The sequence below is a fragment of the Alligator sinensis genome, unplaced genomic scaffold (genome assembly GCF_000455745.1).
Source record: "Alligator sinensis unplaced genomic scaffold, ASM45574v1 scaffold521_1, whole genome shotgun sequence".
Classification (NCBI taxonomy): domain Eukaryota; kingdom Metazoa; phylum Chordata; order Crocodylia; family Alligatoridae; genus Alligator; species Alligator sinensis.
This window is the reverse complement of record NW_005842374.1, coordinates 685,519-708,412: the sequence shown is the minus strand read 5'-3', so window position 1 is coordinate 708,412 and position 22,894 is coordinate 685,519. Positions and strand designations below refer to the sequence as shown.

The following is a 22,894-nucleotide window of genomic DNA, read 5'->3' as shown; positions in this document are numbered from 1 at the left end:
TCTCCAATACACTGCTCCCAGCCTGGGAACATGGCGCCGTATGAACAGTACCGTCCTCAGACTTCTCCTCAGAGGCATGGCAGGGGCTATGGAATGCCAAGGTAGGAAGCCTTGGAGCCTGTCAAAGATCAGCATCCATTCACTGTTTGGAGTTGCACCCTTTTTTAGTCCTAGCTAATTTTTAGATGCTTAAAGATTAACACTACAAGTGAGTTTTATCTGAGAGCATGTGTAGGCACTTCCCGGTAATTGCACCTTTTACCCTTTAAACTTAGGGGATCTGCCCGATTTATAAACAGGCACAACATGGTTGGCCCTCAAATAGCATTCTACCCCAGTCCAGGAAAGAGATGTTATCAGAGTTATGACAATTTCTCCTACAGGTCCCGGTAAGTGAATATATTAACCTCTTTACAAAACATTGTACTAGAAGCCGGGAGGGGGGAAATAAGCTTTAAAATGGCATATTATCAGTGGGTATATTGTGTTGAATATAAGAGATTTTCCAAATATGTTATAATTAAAATTGAATGCTGGAAATTTGATGAAACTCCAGTTTGGTTGTCTTTGTCCTTTTTCTTCCTTCCTTTGCTAAAGTTCATACAGTAGAAGTCGCCGGCAGATGCAGTGTGTAAATAAGGAATGTCAGTATGGATTTGTACCAGAGAATGGAGAAGAGCCTCAAGGCTTGGAAGAAACCATAACTTTCTATGAAATTGAAGAAGGGGATGAAACGGCTTTTCCTGCTTTACCAGTAAGTCATGAACTAGAGGCTTCCTTTTTTATTTTGACCAGTGTTTTTAAAGTAAAAGCATATTTTGTACAAATATGCAACGTAAGTTTTTGTTTTGTTTTTTATTTGGTTTTAAGCAACCATGTAGGCCCCTAATGCATGTTACATTTATTATGCAATTAACTGGTTAATCATGCAATAAACTTAGACCAGCCTTATGTGCAAAGTAAGACTGGCCACTAGTCAAAAGTAATTGTTGCACAATTAACTATTTACATAATAAATTTAGACTAGCCACACATGCAAAATAATTATTGCATGAGAAATGACTAGCCAGCTATTAAAAAAAAAAAAAAAAAAAGTCAACTGGCTATAAAGTTAATGCTTGAAAATGTGTAACAATTATATAGCTGGTTTCTATCCAGCTTTAGTCTGAACGTGTAGCAGGGTTTGAAATTCCTGTTCCTTGGAATAAGCTTTTTTTTGAGCTTATGTTCATCTTTGAAAGAGATATATGCAAGGGAATGCTCTATGTGTTGCCATGCTGGGATTCATAGCTAAAGAAAATGAACATGGATTCTGTAGGGAGACTTAACTCAGATTAAATTGTTTGTTTGAATTTTTCACCTTTCTGCCCTAAGCCTTACCATGTATCTGTTGCATCAATACCTGCCTTTTAGCATCTTGCTTAGTTGCAAGTTACTGCCCTAATCAAAACATAGTATGCATAAACCATATTTTTTCTGCAAAAGGACAGCTAAAAACTCCTAAATTTGGCTTATTCTTCAATACCTCCCACATATATTTCATTGTATAGGAATGCTACCACGGAATGCCCTTTTTAAATTGGTCATGAGTGCAGATCCTCTTACAAACTGGCAACTTTGCCATTTTGTTGCAATGAATTTTAGACGTGCAGATTTCAATTATAAATCTGCCTGTAACTGAATTTCAGAAGAAAAGAAAACTGAATTTTGTTTTGGCAGCCAGTTTTCTATCCCTTCTTTTGGCTCTGAGCTCAGTCTGTGACCTTTTACTTCGTATCTTGGATTAAATCTTAAGCAATTTGGATGCGTTATTCTGCAATGTTCTTTTCAGACTTGGAATCAATAATGGTTAGAAGAAGTGGTATTTTTTTCCCCTTGCATATGCACTTGTATCCATTATTGCATTGTTTCTCATTTTCAACCAACCATTTGGCATTGCCCTTAATGTTGAAATTTTTGTTTTACCGTTTCTTCCCCTGTTCACCACTGTACTTAGTAAGTGGACTTTCAAGTTGAAATCACTCTGGGAGAAATGTTGTTGCTTTTGGGTTACACTGAAGGCATTGTTGACATAAAGGCAGGCTGCACCCTTCTCTCCTGGTGATCTATGGTATAGCAAGTGAACAACAGCTTGATTTTTTTTTTTTTTTTTTTTTTTTTTTTCCCCACCTCCTCCCTACTCTCCTCTCCAGAAGTGTGTGGTGGGGATGGAGTTGCTGTTGAACTTTTGGACAGGTCAGCTGGAATACTAGGTCTCATTCTTGTGTATTAAATGTGAAGATTTTCTCTCTAGTGATTCCAGCGTCTCTGGACAGTGGTGTTTAATGGAACCATTACTTTCATAGTAATCCATTAAATCTCTTGTGTTTTTATACAATTTTCTTCAAAGCCAAGTGGTTTACATATATACAATATATTGATACCTGGCAGTTCATCAGTTTTTCTGTTTGCAGTACTGTTAAGCAGCTTTCATGCTTTCTAGGTAGAATGGGAAAGAGCCACCTAATGAAATCAGCAATGAGAGGGGCCACTTAAAATACATTTAGATAAATGTTGTCTAGCTCACTTTATTTTTCACAGAACTTTTTATAGATGATAGCAGTGAAAGGACTCGGATCACTTTAAATTAGTTCAGAGTTGTGCTAACTTCCTTTCCAATGTCCAGTGACCAATTTCCAGCTATTAGCCATATTCTCTTTCTCCCAAACTTCCAGAGTGGCCTAGGAGGAGCATTGAGGGGCTGTTTCCCCTTTTTCTTCCCCCCCAGTCTCTGCTCCTTCCCTCCCCCCAAACAGTGCCAATTCTCTAATTTGCTTAACAGAAAATGAGTATTCCTAGCATTAAACTTCCAAAGATATTCATGTTAAATACCTTGGAGTGACCAGTATTTAAAATAAATGGAGGCTGAAAGTAAAAACTGCATCTGCTCCAGATCCCACTCATCTGGTCTTCCATGTTTTGTGAGAGCTGGAGGGGAGAGGTCTCATAACCCTGGTTAATACTATCATTCTGGTGAACTATATGTAGATTCCCTTCAATCACAAATTCAAACGCTGCTTCAACCTACAGCCTTCTTATATCATGTCACTGTCTGTGAGTCTTTTGTATGTTACATTAAACAGAGCTGACACTTCCCTCTCAGCATGGGCCAAGTTTTAAACCCATCCCTGCTCCCCTGTACTGGAACAAGACATGTGAAATGCTTTTGAAAACATGAAGTTTTGTTTTTAAATGTCATCATGATTTGGAAAAAGATGTGTGTGTGCGCCCTGCAGGTGAGGCTGCACTGACCTCATCTGCCAGATTTGGTAGGACCTGGGATGGCAACTCCTAAGTAAAGGAGCAGTGGTATGGATATGGCTTCACATCCTAGGCCAGTGTTATAACCATCAGACTACAGAATGTGAGAAGTGCTAAGGGAAGGAGAAAAGTGTGAGAAAAATCCTTCAAATACCATTTACTTGGAAATGTTCCAGAAAGCTCTACCATTATGCAAGCTCTTACCTAATATTCACAAACATGGTTCTCTGACTTATCAAAGAAGGTTGTGACCTAATCTTGACCAAAATATACTTGCCAGAAAAGCCTATGACCATCAGTTTAAGGGCATAGTAGTAGATATTTTCTGCTGAGGCAAGAAATGCACCAACCCTGGCTAGAGATAAAAGTTACACGGCAATTGGTATAAGTGATCAGAAATTAGTTCAAATTGGTAACTCAACAGAAGTTCAGTGCACATAAACCCCTTTCCAAATGGATGAAATGGGTATAAGATGAACCTGGATGGACGTAACATCAGACTTAACTGATTTAGGTTAAATCTGTGTATTGGACTTCTGTCCATTTCAAGTTAACTCTCACTCCCCCAGCATCGCAGAATACTTTGTACCTCCCCTGCAGACCCTCCATTGCAGGGGGGTGGGCTAGCCTTGGCCCAAGCTGTCTGCTCCAGCCAAGCAGAGGCATGGTCTAGCACCCCCCCCAGCTTCTGGCCTGGGCCACTGCAAGCATGTGGCTGCATTTCCATAATCAGAAGTGAATGTCTGTTCACTTGCTTACCAGTTCAATCTCTGCAGTTTAGACTAACCTACAAAAAATGAATCAGCTTGGCTTCTGGCTTTTTGACTGTTTCTACTTAGCCTCTAAGGCTGCTTTTTGAGTTCTCAGTAGCAGGATTTTAATTAGTTAACTGAGGGAGCATGGTCACCACTCTCCGATCCTGTGCCTTTGAACGAAAACATGAAGAAGCTCGTGGTACATGCCCTTATGGCGGCTGCTGCTACCTAAAATATTCCAAGCTCTTGTTCATGAAGCATATGTGGATATAACAGTATTCATGCTGATCCAAGGTGAGAGAATCGGCAGGATAAGTATCCATTCTTTTCATGTGTATTTGATCCTGCTGTATCAGTTGATGTTCCTCTAATGTAGCTTTGGTTGGAAAGAAGTAGCTTATCTATATTGGGTAGAGCATACCCAATTTGGGATCAGAGAAGTGTTTAGAGATGGCATGAAAAGCTGAGCTACGTGTATTATGGGCAGGGATCCTGGTTTTCTCTATTTATTTAAAAATCGCAAATTCGCGTATTGATTATTATTTTTTTAATAAACCCCAAATCCATGTTTTCCCATGATTAAAATGAAACGCCACTTTTATACATAAAGGTATCAGTTGAACATAATGTTTTATTGATACAGTAACAACTTTGAAGCAGTGGTAGGCTTCTAAACTTCTTCGATTCCTATAATTAAAATAAAGTCTAAATACCTTTTAAATTTTGGTGTTGGATTTTAGTTTTTTATCATGGAAAATCAGAGCTCCTCCTGCACCTTTTGCTCACCAGCTGCAGCTGTCTGTCCCAGTCCATTTTCTCCCCCCACCCCCAACTGCTTTGTGGTGCTGAGCAGCCCTGATGCTAGTGCCCTGCCCATGCCATTGCTCCTCACTTGCCACCCACAGCCCCTGCCCTGTTGGAGGGGGCCCCCCAGCTGCCAGGGCTATAGGTTCAGTGACCCAAGTCTGCAGCCCCCTGCCCGCAGCAGCACCCAAGCTGTGGCTGTCACTTATTGGAGGAACGCTGCCAGCCTGCAAGGGGAAACCCTGTTTCCTTCATTTTTTTTTTTTCTCTTTAAAAAGAGAGAATCCAGGTTTTTCTCCTTTAAAAAGAGAGTCTGGGTTTTACTGAATTCCTCCGTGGCAAGTGGAAAACCTGGATCCCTGATGAAGACAACTAATGGATTCAAATCCATGGGTGAGGAGGTGGGGGCATAAGATAACAATGAAGCTATAAGCATAACAAGTACAGTAGGACCTGGATGCTTTATTTAGTTAGTTCACAAACTCTTGTCTTCACAAGGAGCTGAGAAAGCTAAGGCATGGTAAATGTTGCAGTGCTCAAGATAACTGCTGTAGCTTTTATTTTGGAGGGCACTACTTTGAGCCATGCTGGTTGCTGCTGGTGGCTTCCAGCTGAGGAGAAGGGGGAAACCCTTTGAAGTAAAAGCTGCAGCAACCTCCAGAGTGGCTCATCCTTCATTTGGCACCCTGCTATGAATTGAGTGAGTCATGAACCGCCTCAGTAAGAATAATCTGGGTTTTCCTGTACAAGTAACAGCAAAGCTGCTCTGCCAGTTTGACTTTGGGAAGAACCTACCCAATGAGGATTTCCATACAATTGATTTTCATCTTGTTCCCTAGAGCCAGGGTGGTCCTGCTCCCATGGTTCCTGCTTCTGCAGGATTCTGGGTGACAAGAAGAGGTCCAGGGCCCATTCCACCCAATAAACAGACTCTGAATTCCTCAGAAGAAGAAGTGGATGAACCAAGTGATAATGGTAAGTTTTAAATGCTCAGAAAATAAATATGTTAAAGGCATCTATAATCTCCACTTTGTGTTTTCCCGTTTGATACTTGTGCAGGCTGTAAAAGCAAATCCATTAGTTCTGCTGATGATCCACACTGCTGTACAGCATACACAGATGCCTTCCATTTTCTCCTGAGAAGCTCAGCTTTAAGGCAAACATCTGTTTAAGGCTAGAAGTGCTGCTCATGTGCTTGCTTCTCTCATTGCTTAGCACAACAGTTAATCCCACTTCATCTCCTAGTTCTGACAAACACCATCAGTATGTCTATGCAGATCTATGGCCAAACAACTTGTTTAAAATGAACACCAGAGGAGTTGCTGACGTTACTATGGCCCTTGATGGAATAAAATAAACTAGTAATATTTATTTTTATTTTTATGGTATTTTATAATAACTAGTACTTTTTTTTTTTTTTTTCCCTGTTATCTTCTTCACAAAGTTGCCAGTGTTTCAGAACATTCAGAGACCACAATGTTTGGCATGGTATACAGGTGAAATGAAACTCTGGTACTCTTTTACATTGGCCTTGAGTTTTAGCATCTCTGTGGCTAACAAAGGAATATTGGCCAAAGCACCACAGTAGTAATTTTTTTTTCCAAAAAGTGCCCAGGAAAGCAAACCCACTACTCTTTTTAGCTCAAAAAAAAAAAAAAAGAGTAATAGTGAGGAATGCATCAATATCACTAGTTTCCTATATACCTAGCCCTTTCAAATAACTATCTACTAACTATGGGGAGTAACAGGGGCACATTTCAGAAACTTCACTTTAAAATCTCCTTTTGATAGAACACTTAAACAACACCCCCCCCGCCCCAAACAAAACAAAAATTTGACCAGTGGGTGAGATATTAGTGTATTAGGTAACTTAAGGGGAAAGCAGTCCTCTATTCAAGCAGTGAAGTTACCATGAGGACTGTTTGTTTATTTAGAAACTTCTAAAAGTTCACAAGACACTACTGCACAGTGGTTACTGTGGGTTTATTTAGTACTTGTATAAACAAGTACTAAATAAATGCACAGTAGCAACGGCAAATGCCTTTTTTTGTGATGCCACTGCACAGTAGCGTTGCATCATGATTTTTGCCATGTGACACTGCTGTGCAGTAGTATCAGGCTATTGTGCAATCAGTGTCTGGTGTAGATGTGGCCATTTTCTCTCCGTTGGAAGGAGAATGATACTTGCCTCCATACAACAGGCTTTTAATTTTTTTTTGAGGCCCTAAATTCTAGGCTGCTCTTCCATATTAGTTTAAACTAGGGCCAAATTTCCCATTTTAACTTCATGACAGCTCTGTGCTTGTGGACTCTTATTTGTTTGGAGTTTAGATTTGGGCTGTTTGCAGTTAGCTGCAAGTGATGCATGGGACTTTAATACCTGATTTATGAAAGAGCTGATAATGCAGCTATAGATGTTCACAGGAAAATCAGAATGGTACAAAGGTAGTACATCCCATTCTCTGAATTTTTCTTAAGGCAACACAATTCATATCAACTCAGACTGAAGAGCAGTTCTGATCTCTCATCTTCTCTCCTTTCCTGAAATAAAGCTTCTTCCCCCCACCTCCTCTTTTTCTAGGGGAATTTCATGAAGAATATATATATACACCATCAGGTAAGAAAGATTTGGACTTTGACATATGATGAATATAAAACAACAGTGTGTGATGTTTTACAAGTTTCTGAAGGATTAGTTAATTTTTTTAAATTCATTTTGCCCATGCCCTCCAGATCCTGACTGTGAAACGCCAACAGTTTTTAATTCAGCAGAGTCTACTGCAAACTTGGTAAGCTTTAGTCACCGTGTGGATTAGGCTTTCTAGGGGCACTTGTGTACTTCCAAAAAAAAAAAAAAAAGTGGCCATGGAAGCTAGTTTAGCATACTTGCTTGGGGAGTGGGTTGGTGGGGTTTGAAGGGAAGAATAATTCTGTTTTATCTTTAATTTTTCCCTTTTCCCATCACTCTCTCAGCTAAATAGTAAATTCTTGTCTGTGACCTCTCGCAGTACTCTGGTCTGGTCTGTTTTTTTGGAAGCTAGCTTTGTGCATGATAGTAGTGATTTGATTGCAATTCTAGACTGGTTTTATTCCAATTAAAGATTTTGTAGGAAACTGAGGAATGTATTCCTGAGTGTATCTGAACTTGAAGCATTACTAGATAATGGGCTTCTGGAGCCCAAGAAAAGATTTCATAACAGGACTTCTCCTATATTATAAACACATTGTTTTCTTGCTCTGAAACTTCTTTAGGATGGAGGCTCAGGCTCAGTCTCTCCTCAAGATGGAGTTGCTTCATATAATTATTCTCAGAAGGTAACAGCAGCACAGAACATTAAATCAAATGCTAAATAGGAAGCTTAAGTTATCCAAGGAAATTAAAAATGAACCTTACCAGCTAAAATGTGTGTACCTTTACCTATTACCTATTGGAGCTAAGGCTATATGTCCTACTTGCTTTGTTCTGAGTAGTCCCATTGATTTTTTGGCAAACCTACTCAGATGAGTAAGGAAGCAGGATTTAGCCTGAATGACTTAAGCTTCTTTCCTAAGAATTTCTGGGACAAGACTTAGCAGCACTCTGTTAAATACTGGAACTGGTATAACAGTGGTAACTGCCACACAAGCTTTTACAGACCCTGTAACATGAACTCTTACCATAGCAGCCCTCTGAAGGAGTTGATTGTTGCACCACCTTGCTTGACTATTGTAAGCTCTTATGAATGGCTTGTGTTCTTTGCCTAGCATTTTTAACTCTGTGGTATGCTTATGTCACAGATAAAAGCTGGTATTGGCTGCTCTAAACTTTGGGTTTAACATGGATTTTTTTTTTCTTGGAGTATTAACTTCCTTCTCAGGTAATTCTCAGCCTAAAGAGATCTAATTCAGTGCTTGTCTCACAGAGTATTTCTAACTTTTATGCAGTCTTTACCTAAATTAGCACCTTAGGCAGAATACTGAACCATGTCCTGGCTCCTTTGTAGGTGATGGTGAATTCTTCAGTAATCTCTACCTCTGCTTGTATTAATACTGCTCCAGCTACAGTCTTCTCCAACAATACAGCAACTACTCAGGCCAATGTAACCACATCTGTTCCCCCACAGACAGCGGTGCAGCCAATCCTAGTATCTCCTCCTTCTGCAGGAAGGCCAGGTAGAGTACTAGATACAGAGCTATTGACTTGAAATTTTGTATTGTTTGTCTCTATCTCCTCTTTTCTCCCTATGTCCAATGTAAACAAGTCACCGTTCCTTCAGGCACTTCCATCAAATATGCATCACCTTTATTCAGAATGTTTCATTTAATCTATTTTCCTTTCTTGTGACTTGCATCAAATTTTGGAGAAAGGGATGTGAAGGTTTCACCCTTCCATCTGTAGAAATGAATGTAGGTGATCCCTGAAGTTTCCAAGGAATTGGGCTCTAGGAAAGGGGTCCTTGAAAAGTTGCTAACATAAAATGCTTCATGGGAAGCTCTAAAAATCCTTTAGGGGGCAGAAGTGGATTCATCGGCCTCCTTCCCTGATGAGGGCCTCATCCAGGTCTCAAATAGAGATGGGTTTACTCCATAAAGCACTAGGCTTAAATCTACCTTCCAATTTCCAATGTATTGCTTGCTATATGACACTAGATTTTTATATCTGTCTTGTAAATTCTTAAGTTCTGGCCCTCTAATTTCAGCAGTGAGTTCCATATTGTTATGTATTCTGTCACAAAATGCTTCCTTTTTATTGGGCCCGAGTTAAGATGGGGGAAGCAAAAGTATAACTGTTCTACCTCCTTTAGCTTGAAAGCTTTTGCCTTGTGCTCTGTACTTCACTTACCTTCCCTTAATAATAATTTTGCTCCTTTGTTCACCCCTTCCAGCCATCTAACTTTTATATTTATACTATGATCAACTTAATCTGTGATACTTGCATATATAATTAGGCTGTTGGCTAGCCACTTGGTGGAGCTATTACAAATATATATATTTTATTTTCACTGTTTTGAAATGTGTTGACAATTAATTTTAGGCACTAGACCCACTGCAAATCCTGCAGCCACTTCAATGGGTTTTTGTGTCATTTTCAAACGTTTTATCTGTTCCCCCTTGCTGTGGGAAATTGACTATGTAAGGAGACGGCACAAAAGGCCTTCAAATGTGAAAAGAAGCTGAAAAGCAGATATTACGAACTTGGTGTCTTTTTTTTTCTTTTCTTGTTTGTAATAAGAATAGGTAACAATATTTTAAACCAAAGAGTTGTTGTTTTGCTTTGTTTTGTTCTAAGGCCACCAGAGTAAAACAAAAGGTTAGGATTAAAAAATTAAGGGGGGGGAGAAGAGTGGGGAAGCAGGGATTCCCAGTTGCTAATGCAGAAAGACTCTCTTTAAAACCTTTGTAAGTCTCACTTGCTTTGTTTTCTGTCTTTTTGTTTTTCTTTTCCCTCTAAGTAGTAGCACTCTCTTCAGTGCCATACTCGTATCATCCAGCTCCACCTCCTCCGGTTAGTGAGGTGGGAGATACTGGTAATGTTCCTCCACCTTACTCTTGTGATCCCAGTGGCAATGATCTACCTCGAGGTAAGAAAAATTAATCCTTTCGTGTTGCATTTGTTATTAACCTTGCTGCAGGACATGGCAAATATCTGTGGTGGGGAAATGTAGCTCTACAGCCGATACTGAACAAAAGGCTGCCCATGTAACTTAGCGGGCAAGCATTTAATTTCATGATTTGGAAAAAAAAGTTCATCTGGAGGTTGCAGCTATATGTGATTTACCTTTGCCATATGTAAACTGAGCTGTGGAAGGGGAATAGGACTATCCAAGTGGTGTCTAACCTAATGGGATTTTCTCCCTGTGGTGGCGTTCTTCTACACGAAGAGCCAGAGAAGATTGTACTTTTACCATCATAAATACTCAAACAAAAATCAATATACATATGGGGGTGAAATACCGCCCCCCCCCCCCCCCCCCCCGGGGCCCCCAGGTGTGCACCCCCCCCCCCCCCCCCCCCCTCTCGTGGGACTCAAAAAGATTTTTGCCACAGACTTGGAGCCAAGACTTTGTTCTGATGCTTTATCAGCTGGAGTTGCGTTCTTTTTCCTCACTTCCCCAGTTCGTGAAATGTTCATGCTCCTATTATTCTGAAGGGGGAAGATGCCTTTATCACCTGGAACTTACAACAGATAATAAGTGACCTGGTCATACTGAAGTTTGGCTTCTACTTTTCAGCGTTAGTCAGTTGTAACTTTGGGGGGTTCATTTCTTTCTTTGTGGTGGTTTTTTTGTTTTCATTCTATTGTGTTGCATCTTTAATGACTAATGAGTGAGTAGGTATAGGATGTCCCAGTTTGGTAAATGACATGCAGATGCTCTTTGTTCTTGGAGCATGTTAGCCAAGTCTGCAATCTTTTCTCCTTTTTTACCCTGCCCATGGCTCTAGAAGTAGAGTTAGAAATACCACAATTTAGCAGGGCTAACCCAGTGAGCAAGCTGCCTTCCATGCGTCACATCATCAAATTGCCTCATGGCCCTATTATCAATGTAGGTTATAGACTGGAGGAAGCTAGAGTTCAGATTTTAAACACAGGCACTTGGAACAAGTTGTTATGGCTAAAGCTTCACGTATACTGCTGCTGTAGCCTGCATGATAGCTACAGCTATTTCTGCTTTCTGCTCCCTGCCAGTCAGCCTCCCCTTTCTCTCTCTATTTTTGGCTGTAATGAAGCCAAGCTAGAGGTAAAAGCCAGTTTTCTCTACAGAGCAACAGTATGGGAACTAGGTAGTTGCTTACATATATTTATTATTCTCATAGTCAGGATATGTCAGTTTGGGAGGGGGGGTGTTTTCACTGCTGGATACCTAAATATCTGGGAATGTGGGGTTTGAACACTGTCTTTGGCATCATAGACTAGGTGACTGTCATAGGCCCCAGTGGAAGGTTTTCACTGAACATCCTAAATTTGGGCTGTTGTAAATTTCACAATCTCCAGTTTTCTCTTTGCTTTTCTCCATCCCATTCCCATCACGTCCACTTACGCAGTAGTAGGGAACGTGATAGATTTGCATGTCTGCACCAAACCCAGGTTTTTTTTCCTCTTGTAATGTAATGAATAGCCTAACCGTACTCAAAGTGCACTTGTCTGCAGCCCCTCCCAAATATCATTTGACTGCCATGGGCATGTCTGTCTTATCAAAGGCCTGCACAAGAGAGCACTATAGTACAGCACACCACACATGCTGTACCCCAAAACAAATCTAATGAAGCCACCTTTTTATAGTGCAGCATAGGCTGTGAGCTGGTATACTTGTGTTGGTTCTTGGTGTCTGCTCATCACTGCACCAATGCAGTTGAAACCATTTTTTTTGATGTGGGTAACATGCTAAGTGGCTGTGGCCTGCATGCTCCATTGCAACACTTCCTAGGGTGATATTATGGACCTACTTTTTAAAGTTCCAAACTGTCATTGTTACTGTTTTATAGACTTTCATTTTTGAAGGCTGAGAGCTGAAGACAAATAGTCACAAAAAACAGTCTTAATAAGTTAACCAGCTTATTGCTGTCTCTGGAAGAAACTTAGCCCCTTCATCCGAATCTGCAAGTCACTTTTGAACCATGAGCAGAACCAGGAGGGTTATTTTTACCATAGTGTGAAAATTGGCTGTGGCATTTTTGGAAAAGAGCTTCAGACACAGTCTTTCTGTTCCTTGAATTCTGCCTTAGCACCTTAAAGCTGCATTGTTCTAGAATGCATTCTCATGAAGTTCATGCTCTAGAACATGTTCTAGCTGCCTCTTTCACCAGCCCCTGAGTTGGTCTCCATGGTCATCTTCAAATGGCAAAGATGATCAGCTTTGTGCTGTAGCATCAATGACTACTGAGCCCACATTTGTTGGATGTATTTGAATTGGAAGACAGGACTTCGAATATTTCAGCATATGGCAAAACTGGCAACTCCAGTCTGTTAAAGGAGAATTGGGAATGGATGTAGAGTAAAGCCCTTTTTGCACCGAAGGTCTGTAACTCCAGATTTCTCTACCCGTTCCATAGAATCTCTTTCAGGAAAAGATTCCAGGTTTTGAGTCTGGAATGCAGGGTTTTCGAAAGGATTCCTAGAGGTGGAAATTGGCACTGTTGAATACTAGTGCCACGATACTGAAGCTATTTTGGAATATTGGTATGCTTACCTTAATTGTTGATATAATAATTTCAAAACTATTGATGTATAGAGTCCTGAAAGTCATGGGTAATGCAAGTACTTGTCAGAATTTGATTTTGTTCCACTTGTATCCATTGATCCTATTTTATGTATTCAGTATTCCATTTGATGTGGCTCGGGCAGCTCCAAGGATCAGAGACCCAAACTGGGCTCACATGTTCCTTCATGACTGTTTTAGTTGTTTAAACTTTCAGAATTCATCTTTAACTTTCTGTTCCTGATGGAGTTAAATTTGAGGGGTTTTCCCATGTGTTCACATATATACTAATCTTGTGCCTGCTCTTTCCCCTGCCTTTATTTAAGCTATCATTTGAGGAGCTGGGTGGAGGGGGTCTGTTTGGTAGTCTATATTTCAGATGGTGCTTTACCTCCCTGCAGTAGTATTCCAGAAAGATCAAAGCCTTTTAAAGGCAGCCCTAGCTAAATTCTTTCCAACCAAACACTTTTTAATGCCTCTTAAGAGGAGGCTTAATTCTCAAGGACTAGCACTGCTGCTTATTTTTGCATATGAAGATAATTAATATTATGGCTTCTCTCTTAGCTGTTGTGTCATAAGGTAGTACACTTTACTGAAGATCATTCACATTTCTACAAATTTTAAAAGAATGATGTAAACAGAATCTGGCTTCCTAGTGCATTTGCTGCTGTTCTAGCATGCCGTAGACATTGCTATTTTCAGCAATAGCCTGTCACTTCATTCTTCCAGTTCCCTTCTGTGTACTGTTATCTCCACTATGAAACAGCTGCTCCATTCAGCTCCTAGACCTAATGCTTTATTTTGCATGGGTTTGCATAAATAAGTGATGAATAAAATTAGATTTTTTTAAATTTGTTCCAAGTGTAAATGAACTTATTGCTAGATACTGTAATGATTGAATTCATGTTGCTCTTTCAGCATTTTTTTGTAAAATATTTCTCTAGCATTATGGTTAAAGTTGCCCCAGACAAAACAGTGTCATTAAGGGGGCCTTCAGGGCATAAACTCATTGCCCTCAGGAAGAGGAAAGAATTTGTGCATATTCACTAACAGATAATTAAACAAATCATCGGCCTTTAATATGCCGGATAATATAAACGGCAGACCTAATGGTGGTGATGAAAGAAGACACTTTTTTTTCATTCTATTCCACTCTTTAAACTAAAGAGTCCCTAAAACCTATGAAACAATTCTTCACTGCTGTTGTATGGGATTTTTAGTCCTATGATCCTTCAGTTGCATCTAGATTTCTGCTAAGAGTTGTGCAAGTATAGATGGTGTCTGTTTTTATTTTTAGTTTTGGAGACTGAAAGCAAAGGGATTGGTTGAAGTTCTCCTAATATAATGAAGAAGAACGAAAGAAATGTATGACTATATTGAGTTGACTTTTTTTTTTTTCCCCAGCAAGTCACCTGGATCTCCTAAACTCCCTTTCTTCCTGGAGTGTCTTTCAGGACTTCATTAGGCAGAATATCCTCTTTTCTCATAATTGTTACAAATAACAAACTAACCACAGGTTGTGCAAGACAACACACAGTAAAGAATGTTTGTATATCAAAGCTGGAAATAATCTCCTTTTTCAGAAATGTTTAATTTCAGGACCAGCTTGTTTCTCTTGGTGCTCTAAGGGCTTAAAAGGCAGTGCCGTTTTTTTCTCTCAATTTAGTACAGACACCTAATATGAAACCTGTCTCTTCCTAATCTCATGGAATATATGGATGTGTGAGACCAGTCAAGAAATTGGTGACTTGCTATTGTTCCTCCTTAATTCATGAACTGAGGTGTAGAATGGAAATACGATGTGTTCCTGTCTGAACAGCAAACTTGAATAGTTTAAAACATTTCATACTGAGGGGTGGCGATACCTTGCTAATTTCAAAATTATAATATTCTTGGTGAACCATTTTTAAATCCATCGTTGCTTCTGGCATTACTTTCTTTTTGTACCCTGGGAAATTAGCCCCTTCATGGAAGGAATACAGTTTTTAAATTGGGAAACATATCTGTGGAAGGGTGTAGAAAAGTGGATGCATTTCATCCTTCAGAGATAAGTGTGCCTATTATCTGAAGGAGGGTAAGGACATACAACTAGGTAATGTGGAGGGAGGGAGAGAGAGAGAGAGAGATCCTAAATCCAAATCCACAAAACCTGAGGTACCTGTATACTTCCTCAGTCTTGTCAGGTGCCCAGTTTTATTTCCTTTTGCAGCTTGCATCTGCCTCTTATACTAGGATTGTTGATGCCTCAGAAGTGTAGGAGTAATAGTTGCAGAGCAGGACTTTTTAAGACTAGTTGGAAGCAACATAAAGCTGAAAGCTATTTGCAGTTGGCAGGAGGTTGATCACCCATGTCGAAACTGTGCATTTCACTATGCGTACAGTGGTGCAGATGAATTGCTTCTAGTTTGAGATCAGCTTGCAAAGTAACCTCTCTTTCCTCTTCTGCAGACATGCAGCTTTCTCATTTTTGTAGTGAAAAATTAGCTATTTGGACTTTGTATTCCTGATTATAGAGGAGGTTTACTAGTCAGTTTAGCTTTTAACACCATTAAAAAAGGTGTTAATGAGCTTTCATTTTTTAACTGCATAGCACGTAAAATTAATTGCACTGTTCCATATTTGAATGTTTCCCGTGGTATATTACTGTGTTTTTAAAACGGTTTGTAGTGTGAAACCTTTTTACTTTGTTAGTAGGTTAAGGATTGAGTAGGTCTATTATGTGACATTAGTATTAGTGCTGTATGAAGCTTTGCTCACTGATTCGATTTGGCCCAATTTTTGGTGGCTGAATTTGAATAAATCAGGAGATCCTTTAATCCCTCTGAATCGATTCAGAAAGATTCAATGATTTGGACACGCACAGGTTTAAAATTTTTTTTTTCTACGTACCTCCAGGTACCAGGTGGCTCATGAACACTGAGATGTTGGGGTGCATGGAGCATCCCACAGGAGAGCAGGGAGCTCTCTGGCATGCTCAGCAGCAGACCCAGAAGCATTGTCAGTCCATTTCCAGGTCCACCGGGGAGTGTACTAGGGCCCCCCAGCTCAGTGACTAGTACCTCCTAGGTCTCAGGGGAGTACCTGGGGTCCCCCTGTGGCTGACTGCAGAGCTGGTGGAGCGTGGGTGGGCCCAGCGTGCTCCCCAGTGGACTCGAAGTACTTCCAGTCCACTTTCAGGTTTGCCGCCGAGCATGGGAGTGGGGTGGGGTGGCTGGCGCTCCTGTGGGAAGCTCCATCCGCCCCAACATTGCAGCGTTCACGAGCCATGCCTGGTCCCTTGAGGTACGTAGAAAAAACATTTTAAAGCTGTCTCTGTCCAAATCGCTGATTCTCAAATCGGCATCGGATCTTCAGATTCAGATTTGTCTGAATCAAATCGGGGACAGTAATCGGAATCGACGAGTTGAATCACTGTCCCCAATTTGGGATGTATCCGAATCAAATACGGCCCGTTTTGCACGCACCTAATTACTATGAGATAACAAACAGACATATCTTTACTTACTGCGTTTAGATGTTCTGGACTACAGCTTTAGCTATAACGATTTATCCTTTCAACAATACTATTAAAATTTTATCTGTTAATCCTTCCAGTGGATAGTTGTATAAGGTTTCAGTTACCTTAAATCTTGGGAACTAATAAAATGATACTCTAGAGTTAGTATTATGCCATTCCTGTGTTATGTACATATGTATTCTGCCTGCGTGATGTGCTCAAAAATACTTTATGAGCAGTAAAGGACTTTCATCTCTTTTGTTGGCTGCTCAAAAAAATATCACACCTAAGGAAATAATGTACTGGATAGATGGGAGAGAGATGCATATTTTTAATAAGAGTTCTGCATCTGAAGTACTATTACTGTATTATATGTGCTAGTGTATTTTACAACAGGTTTCTTAGACCCTGCAAATAAGTTGGTTAATGCAAGAATATTTATTTTAAATAGCACAGGTTTTGGAATTGAATTCCAACACAAGTCATATCTACCCTTTTCCAAGTTTGTTCTTTTTTTTTAAGAATTGTTGTAGTGCCAAGGACAACTAGTTGCTTCAAGAAATTTAGGCCATGCTTGATTATACCTTAAGATTTGTAAGAATACTGGGCAAATCTTTTTGTGAAAAGCACCATTGGGTAATTGGTAAAATAACCCCAAAAGAAAATTAATAGGATATCAAGGTGTCATTAATATACTGCTTGTCAAATGGTTTAATATAACTTATTGTACTAAATTCATAGACAGTATTGCCTACTACATATATGTATATGTACTAATTTTAAAGAATATCAGTTTTGAAAGTATTGAGTTGGGCTGTAAACTAATCTTGGTCCTCATTAAGGTTAGTCACTTTGTTGTCATTTATGCTATGTTATTTAATTTCAGATACAAAGGTTTTGCAGTATTATTTTAATCTGGGATTGCAGGTAAGTGCTTTTCAAATAACTGTGGTAAATTGCCTGTAAAATGTCACCTGCCTTGACAGATGCGTTGATGTGTCTGAATAAGGCTTTTAAGTTCTGGATTTGCTTCCTGTGTACTTGGCATATTAATATGCATGTGTGCATGGAGGACACTGAAGAACATAGCAGGAAGTAAAGCTGTGACTTGTGGTGAATTCATGAATTGCATTATTACATGTAGCATTCTGTTTTTATTAACTTGGCTGGATAAGAATTGTTCTTCCTGTTGAAAAGGAAAATGTAAAGCACAAGAGGTTAGGAGCGTTATCAAGAGTCTATTATAATCAGTAGAGAAACTGCTTTGGGTGTCACCAGTCTTGGCCAATGTAGCATAGTGAGTCGGCAACAATCATGAAAGGAACCCAGAGTCCCCTGGAGTTGCACCAGTTTCAAGGCCATAACAACACCACCCTCCCAGCCTCTGTACAACCAACCATGTGGTCTAGTTGAGTTTACAGTAGGCAATCCAGAGATGAGATTCTGACCAGTATTCATCAGGAATGGGCCCAGTGTTTAAAGGCACCTCTCGATTTTGTTTCCAGCTCCTTGAGTGAGCAGAGGGGTCTTGGCACATCTCCGGAATAAGCAGTTACAAAATGGAATAAGACAGTCTACATCAGAGGTGCCTAGTACTCAGCAGCAGCGAGTAACTTCAGTACTGGACTTGCATGAACACAAAAGGGAGAATTAATAGATGATGCCGATGTGGGGAGAAGGAAGTAAAGGATGTTGTCTCATTTTGAAATAGAAATATAGCAAATTTACCATCTCTCCCAGTATGATAAAATCAGTTTGATTTTTATCAAACCTGAAGAGCTTTTTGATCTTTCATGAGGCAATATCCAAGGAGACTAAGGTATAGTTGTAAAAGTACAGTTTTTTTTTTTTTTTTTTTATGGTTGTGATGATTTAGCAGTCTGTACGTGGATTACCTTGCAGCATGTATGTTAAAGGGTTGGGGGAAAAAAAACAACAAAACTTCTTGCTGTTTCTGGAAATGTTAAGAGCTGTAGGATAGTAGATAAGCAATCTGCACGTGTCCTTTTAAAACTTCTCTTTTCCTTGAATTTCTCAAGTATTATCATCAGAGCTGCTGGCACTCCATGGTATACATGCAACAGGTACCGCCACCACCACCATCTGTAGAAGCTTACCCAGCATATACTGAGCCTGCACCCATGGTGGATCAGTCAGTACCCCAGGTATACACTGACATGGGGAGAAATGATGTCCGGCAGGTTCCTCTGGATACTTCGGCGAATGGTTAGTGTTCAAGCTGTGTGCGCGCTTGACAGCTGTTAAAGAAACACTTTTTATAATCACTTACCTATCAATTGCCACCCCATGGTTAATAGTAGCACTTATTTTTTTTCCTTTAGTTGTATTAGCTTCAATTCTTTCTTTTTGTCAGGTGAAAAGGGAGGCAAACCCAACTAAATATAGCACAGTGGAGCACTTTAAAATTCCTGTGTATTGAGGGGTGTATTGATTTGGTTTCATAAGTCTTGAATTAACTGGTGAAAACTTTTGGGTGTTTTGAGGTAGGGTTGTATGTGACAGTATTTTGCTGGGATTCTTTAATGGTGGGTTAAGAGTTCTGTGGGTGGCTTTTTTTTTTTTGGTTGGTTTTTTGGGGTTTTTTTGTGAAGTGGGGTAAGTAAGTAAGTCTGTCTTAGTTTGTGGAAAACATTTGTCCTGTGAGCTTTTTTCTCCCTGGTATGTTTTTAAGAAAATAGATATAGAAGGCCAATAGCCATGCTCCTAAAGTTGTCTTGGACGTTAATAAAGCTTATCTAGATAACTTGCTCTCCTACTGCATATGAAACTATGGCAACCCTAAGCTCAGCCCATCCATTCTATAAGAAGTCTATAGGTTTATTTGTACTTAAAGGGGAAAAAGGGATCATGCTAAACAAGTAGAACATGCCAGATGTCCAACTCATTATAGTGTCTGTGTGCTGGACAAATGGCGTAGGTGATAGAAGCAAGCTTACCTCTGTCAGTATATCTCTCCTCCCATACTATGAATTGCTTAGTGGCAAATACAGAGGACTTCCAGTTCTCCTGTAGTTGTAAGCTATTCTGTTGGGGCAGCGCAAGAATCTGTCAACCTAATACTTGGTCAGATTTTTTGCAGAAAGATTTGTTTTTGTCTTGTTTTTAATGAAAAACCTAATTTTCCTAAGTCTTGCATGGTTTTCTTCAACCCCTCTAAAAGTTCAGACAGCACAGTACAAACAACAGGTAACCAGGCTTAGCAGTGTCAGGTGCTTCTCAGACTGATTCAGGACCCAGGATGACTGCCACCTCTTCCAGTGTGCAGATCAAATGGGCATAAAAATTTATGTAATTATTTATTTTCAGTGTGGTCTGTATCATAACCAGTGTCTACAATGAATATAGACTGTATAAAATGTTTAAACATGCTAATTATGTATTTTTCAGGTTCTTTCCAAAATGCAGAGCCTCCACCTCCCTCCCACGGGACAGTATATTACCCAATTGTGCCAGATCCATATGGCCAGCCACCTTTACCTGGGTTCGACTCTTGCGTCTCTATAGTACCTACCTATCATTATGTTAGTCCTTGGCATCCAGTAAATCCATCGTATAGTAATTCTCCACGAATTCGTAACACTGTAAATCCTGGACAGTTGCATCAAGTCGGCTATATTACCTCACCTAATCCTGCACCTCATTATGTACCTCAAAGTATGTAATGCCCCCCCCCCCCCCCCCCTTAGTGAAGTTTTGTTTTCTCTATGTATGCTAGTATTATTTCAGCAGTGGACTTTATAGTAATTAAGCCATTTTGTTGTTTGATTTCTTTTTTCCCCTTCCCTCCTTCTCCCCCCTGCACTTGCATTTTCCTTTGATTTATGTTTGTAAAAATGTTGTCAAATTGAACATTGTTGTAGTAGATTATATAGGAAAGAAATAAGATTATATACCTGTGCGTGTATATAGTCATAACACCAGCAAAAAACATGAGCCTTGCATTCAACTCTATAGAATCAGTATATTAATGGAAAGTACATTGTCACTAAAGATGTACTACATTATCGCCTACCTGTTTCACTTGAAGCTGGGGAAAGGTCGAGTCCAAGCTGATTTGAGGGCAATAATTACTGTTGTAATAGACTGCTTTTCTCAGGTCTTCCAAAACAAAATAACAGGCAAGTATATTCTGCAGTAGTACTTGCTTATTTGTAATAGTTGTGCTTTCTCTCCTGTTTAATCTCTTTCGTCATAGTCTGTGTCTTTGAAGGTGGGAAAATACTCTGCTTTGACTGAGTCTGCTGTATACTATTGTATTTGTGTGAGATTTAGTTTGAGAAGTGATGGCACAAATGGTGGTAGAACTGGTGTTTATTGCACTGATGACACTAAATAAAAAAAAAAATGCATCACACTTTTGGAAATGTCTCTTTACAACTAACTTGTAACATCCCTGCAAACTAGATTCACCAACAGACTTGCAAAGAAACCCAGTTAGCATTGTTAGAACAGTAGGAGAAACTTAGGCTGACTGTGTTCCCCGAAGTGCCTGCTTTGAGTGAATAGTGCAATGAGGGCACAAGACTAAGCAGAGTGCTTTGCCAGCGCAGTGCAAACTTGACTCGGGTTCTGTGATCACAGTCCAAATGAGCCACAATAGTGTGAGTTATGTTACAGCTTACCACACTTGTCTGAAGAATATTAAATAATGACTTTCCAGTACGAGACACTCTTCATCCAGGTGGATGAGATGACAAGGTACTAAGGTCTACTATGGTGGGGCAGTTTGCTGTCATGGCAGCATTCCAGGTTGTGCCTGATTTGTCACATGTGATGGCTAGGGCCACAACAAGGTGTTGAACTCGGACCCTCCATCTGAGATTAAAATTGCAATAGGCTTTATGCACAGAGGCTACAGGAACTATAACATCCCCGCTAAACTTCAGAATGGTTGAGGAGGATATTCATTGTTGAGGTTCTCTGCCTCTTCCTTTCTTTGTCTCAAAACAGAGACAAAATGGTCAGAAAATAACTTTCAAGAATATGGGAATAGTTGAAGAACCTACAGACTCACTCCCTTATTGCTCAGTGTAATAATGAGCCATCTTATTTCAGAGAGGCTTGGACTGGTAGTTTTATTGAAACAAAGCATCTTCAACACGATGCACAAGGAGGTGTTGCCCTGGTGCAGTACCACCCCTCTCCATTCCTCTTGCACCCTCCTCACAAGACATATCTCAGGTGAGAGGTTCACTCTCCACAGCTGCCAGTTGAAAGAGAAAAGACCTTAAGTTATTTAGAGGTAAAGCTGTTTGTTTTTTTGGGGTGTGGTTTACCTACTCCTGTTACTTGCTCACCGGGAAAAGGAGCAGGAAATGGTACATCTTGGATTTTTTTTTAGTGTCTTTTATGCTTTTATTGTGTGGGGGGCCTTTTGTGGTGTTTTCTTTTTAAATCCCAGATGGACTTTAATTGCTCTTTAATTCCATGGTTTTGTCTGCAAGGCACTCATAATGCATTCTTTCCAAAATACAGAAAATAACCAGTGAACTTTGGTAGGAGCCTCAGGCTATCAGCACAGAGCCAGGCTCTTGGGTCTCCACTCTTGAACCTGCTCATCCACAGAATCTAAAGGTTGGGATGGCACACTTGCAGAGAAAAGGCTTCTGGATGTGTAGGTACCCAGGTGACGATTAGCTGATAAAGGGCTGCAGTAAATCAGATTCCACACACAAAAAACTTGAGGCCTCTTTACTTTGTCTGAGTCTTGGGGACAACAGACAAACCTACCCTAATTCTACAAGGCATCTAAAAGGTTTGTTTTTATATTTTAAATGAAGATGGAGGGCAGAGGATTTCAAAACTAAGAAAGGTATTTTAAAAATGCACCTCTTAGCCACAACCCACAGAAATCTGATTTCCTCCCTCCCTCAGTGTTGTTGGTTTACGGAAATCTCCAAAAGAGCACAATTGCTTTCAAACTTGTGGAATAAGCTAGTACCTCAGTTCAATACCTGAACAAGCAAGCTTAGAGTATAGGATTGTTCAAGCACCAGAAGGAATATTAATTGTTGTATGGCTGTCTTGAAGTTGAGTAGGTTTAGATTTTTTTGTGGTTCTAAAGATACTTGCCATTATCAGTGCTTTCCAGTCTTTGAACTGAAGCTGCAAGTAGCTGCCTTATTGCATTAAATCATAGTAGTGCTTAGACTTCTAAGCTCTTATACTGCAGGGCAATTAGCAAAGTCCAGTTGTGTGACTGTCTGTTGTTTGCCATTTTTTTTAAACTTTTGTACAGCTAATGAGAAGCACTGGCTGTCCTGCAACATGCTGGCTGAGATGTTCATAGCCAGCTGGAGGGTTTGGTGTCCAATCTTTGTCCTTGTAAATTTTGATAGGGT

At 39.9% G+C, this 22,894-nt stretch overlaps 1 protein-coding gene across 1 annotated transcript in view; it reads left to right on the top strand.

Annotated features, from left to right (window-relative positions):
- LOC102382162 (putative bifunctional UDP-N-acetylglucosamine transferase and deubiquitinase ALG13) overlaps positions 1-20,215 on the top strand; it is a 40,091-nt gene extending 19,876 nt beyond the window's left edge. The window contains 12 exon segments of the mRNA XM_025210831.1: positions 1-101; positions 276-389; positions 598-754; positions 5,699-5,834; positions 7,441-7,476; positions 7,593-7,648; positions 8,112-8,174; positions 8,843-9,011; positions 10,295-10,420; positions 17,419-17,459; positions 18,572-18,758; positions 19,941-20,215. The exon segment at positions 1-101 is cut by the window's left edge and continues 10 nt beyond it. Coding sequence (XP_025066616.1) covers positions 1-101; positions 276-389; positions 598-754; positions 5,699-5,834; positions 7,441-7,476; positions 7,593-7,648; positions 8,112-8,174; positions 8,843-9,011; positions 10,295-10,420; positions 17,419-17,459; positions 18,572-18,758; positions 19,941-20,215 — 1,461 coding nt within the window.
- The last annotated feature ends 2,679 nt before the right edge of the window (positions 20,216-22,894 follow it).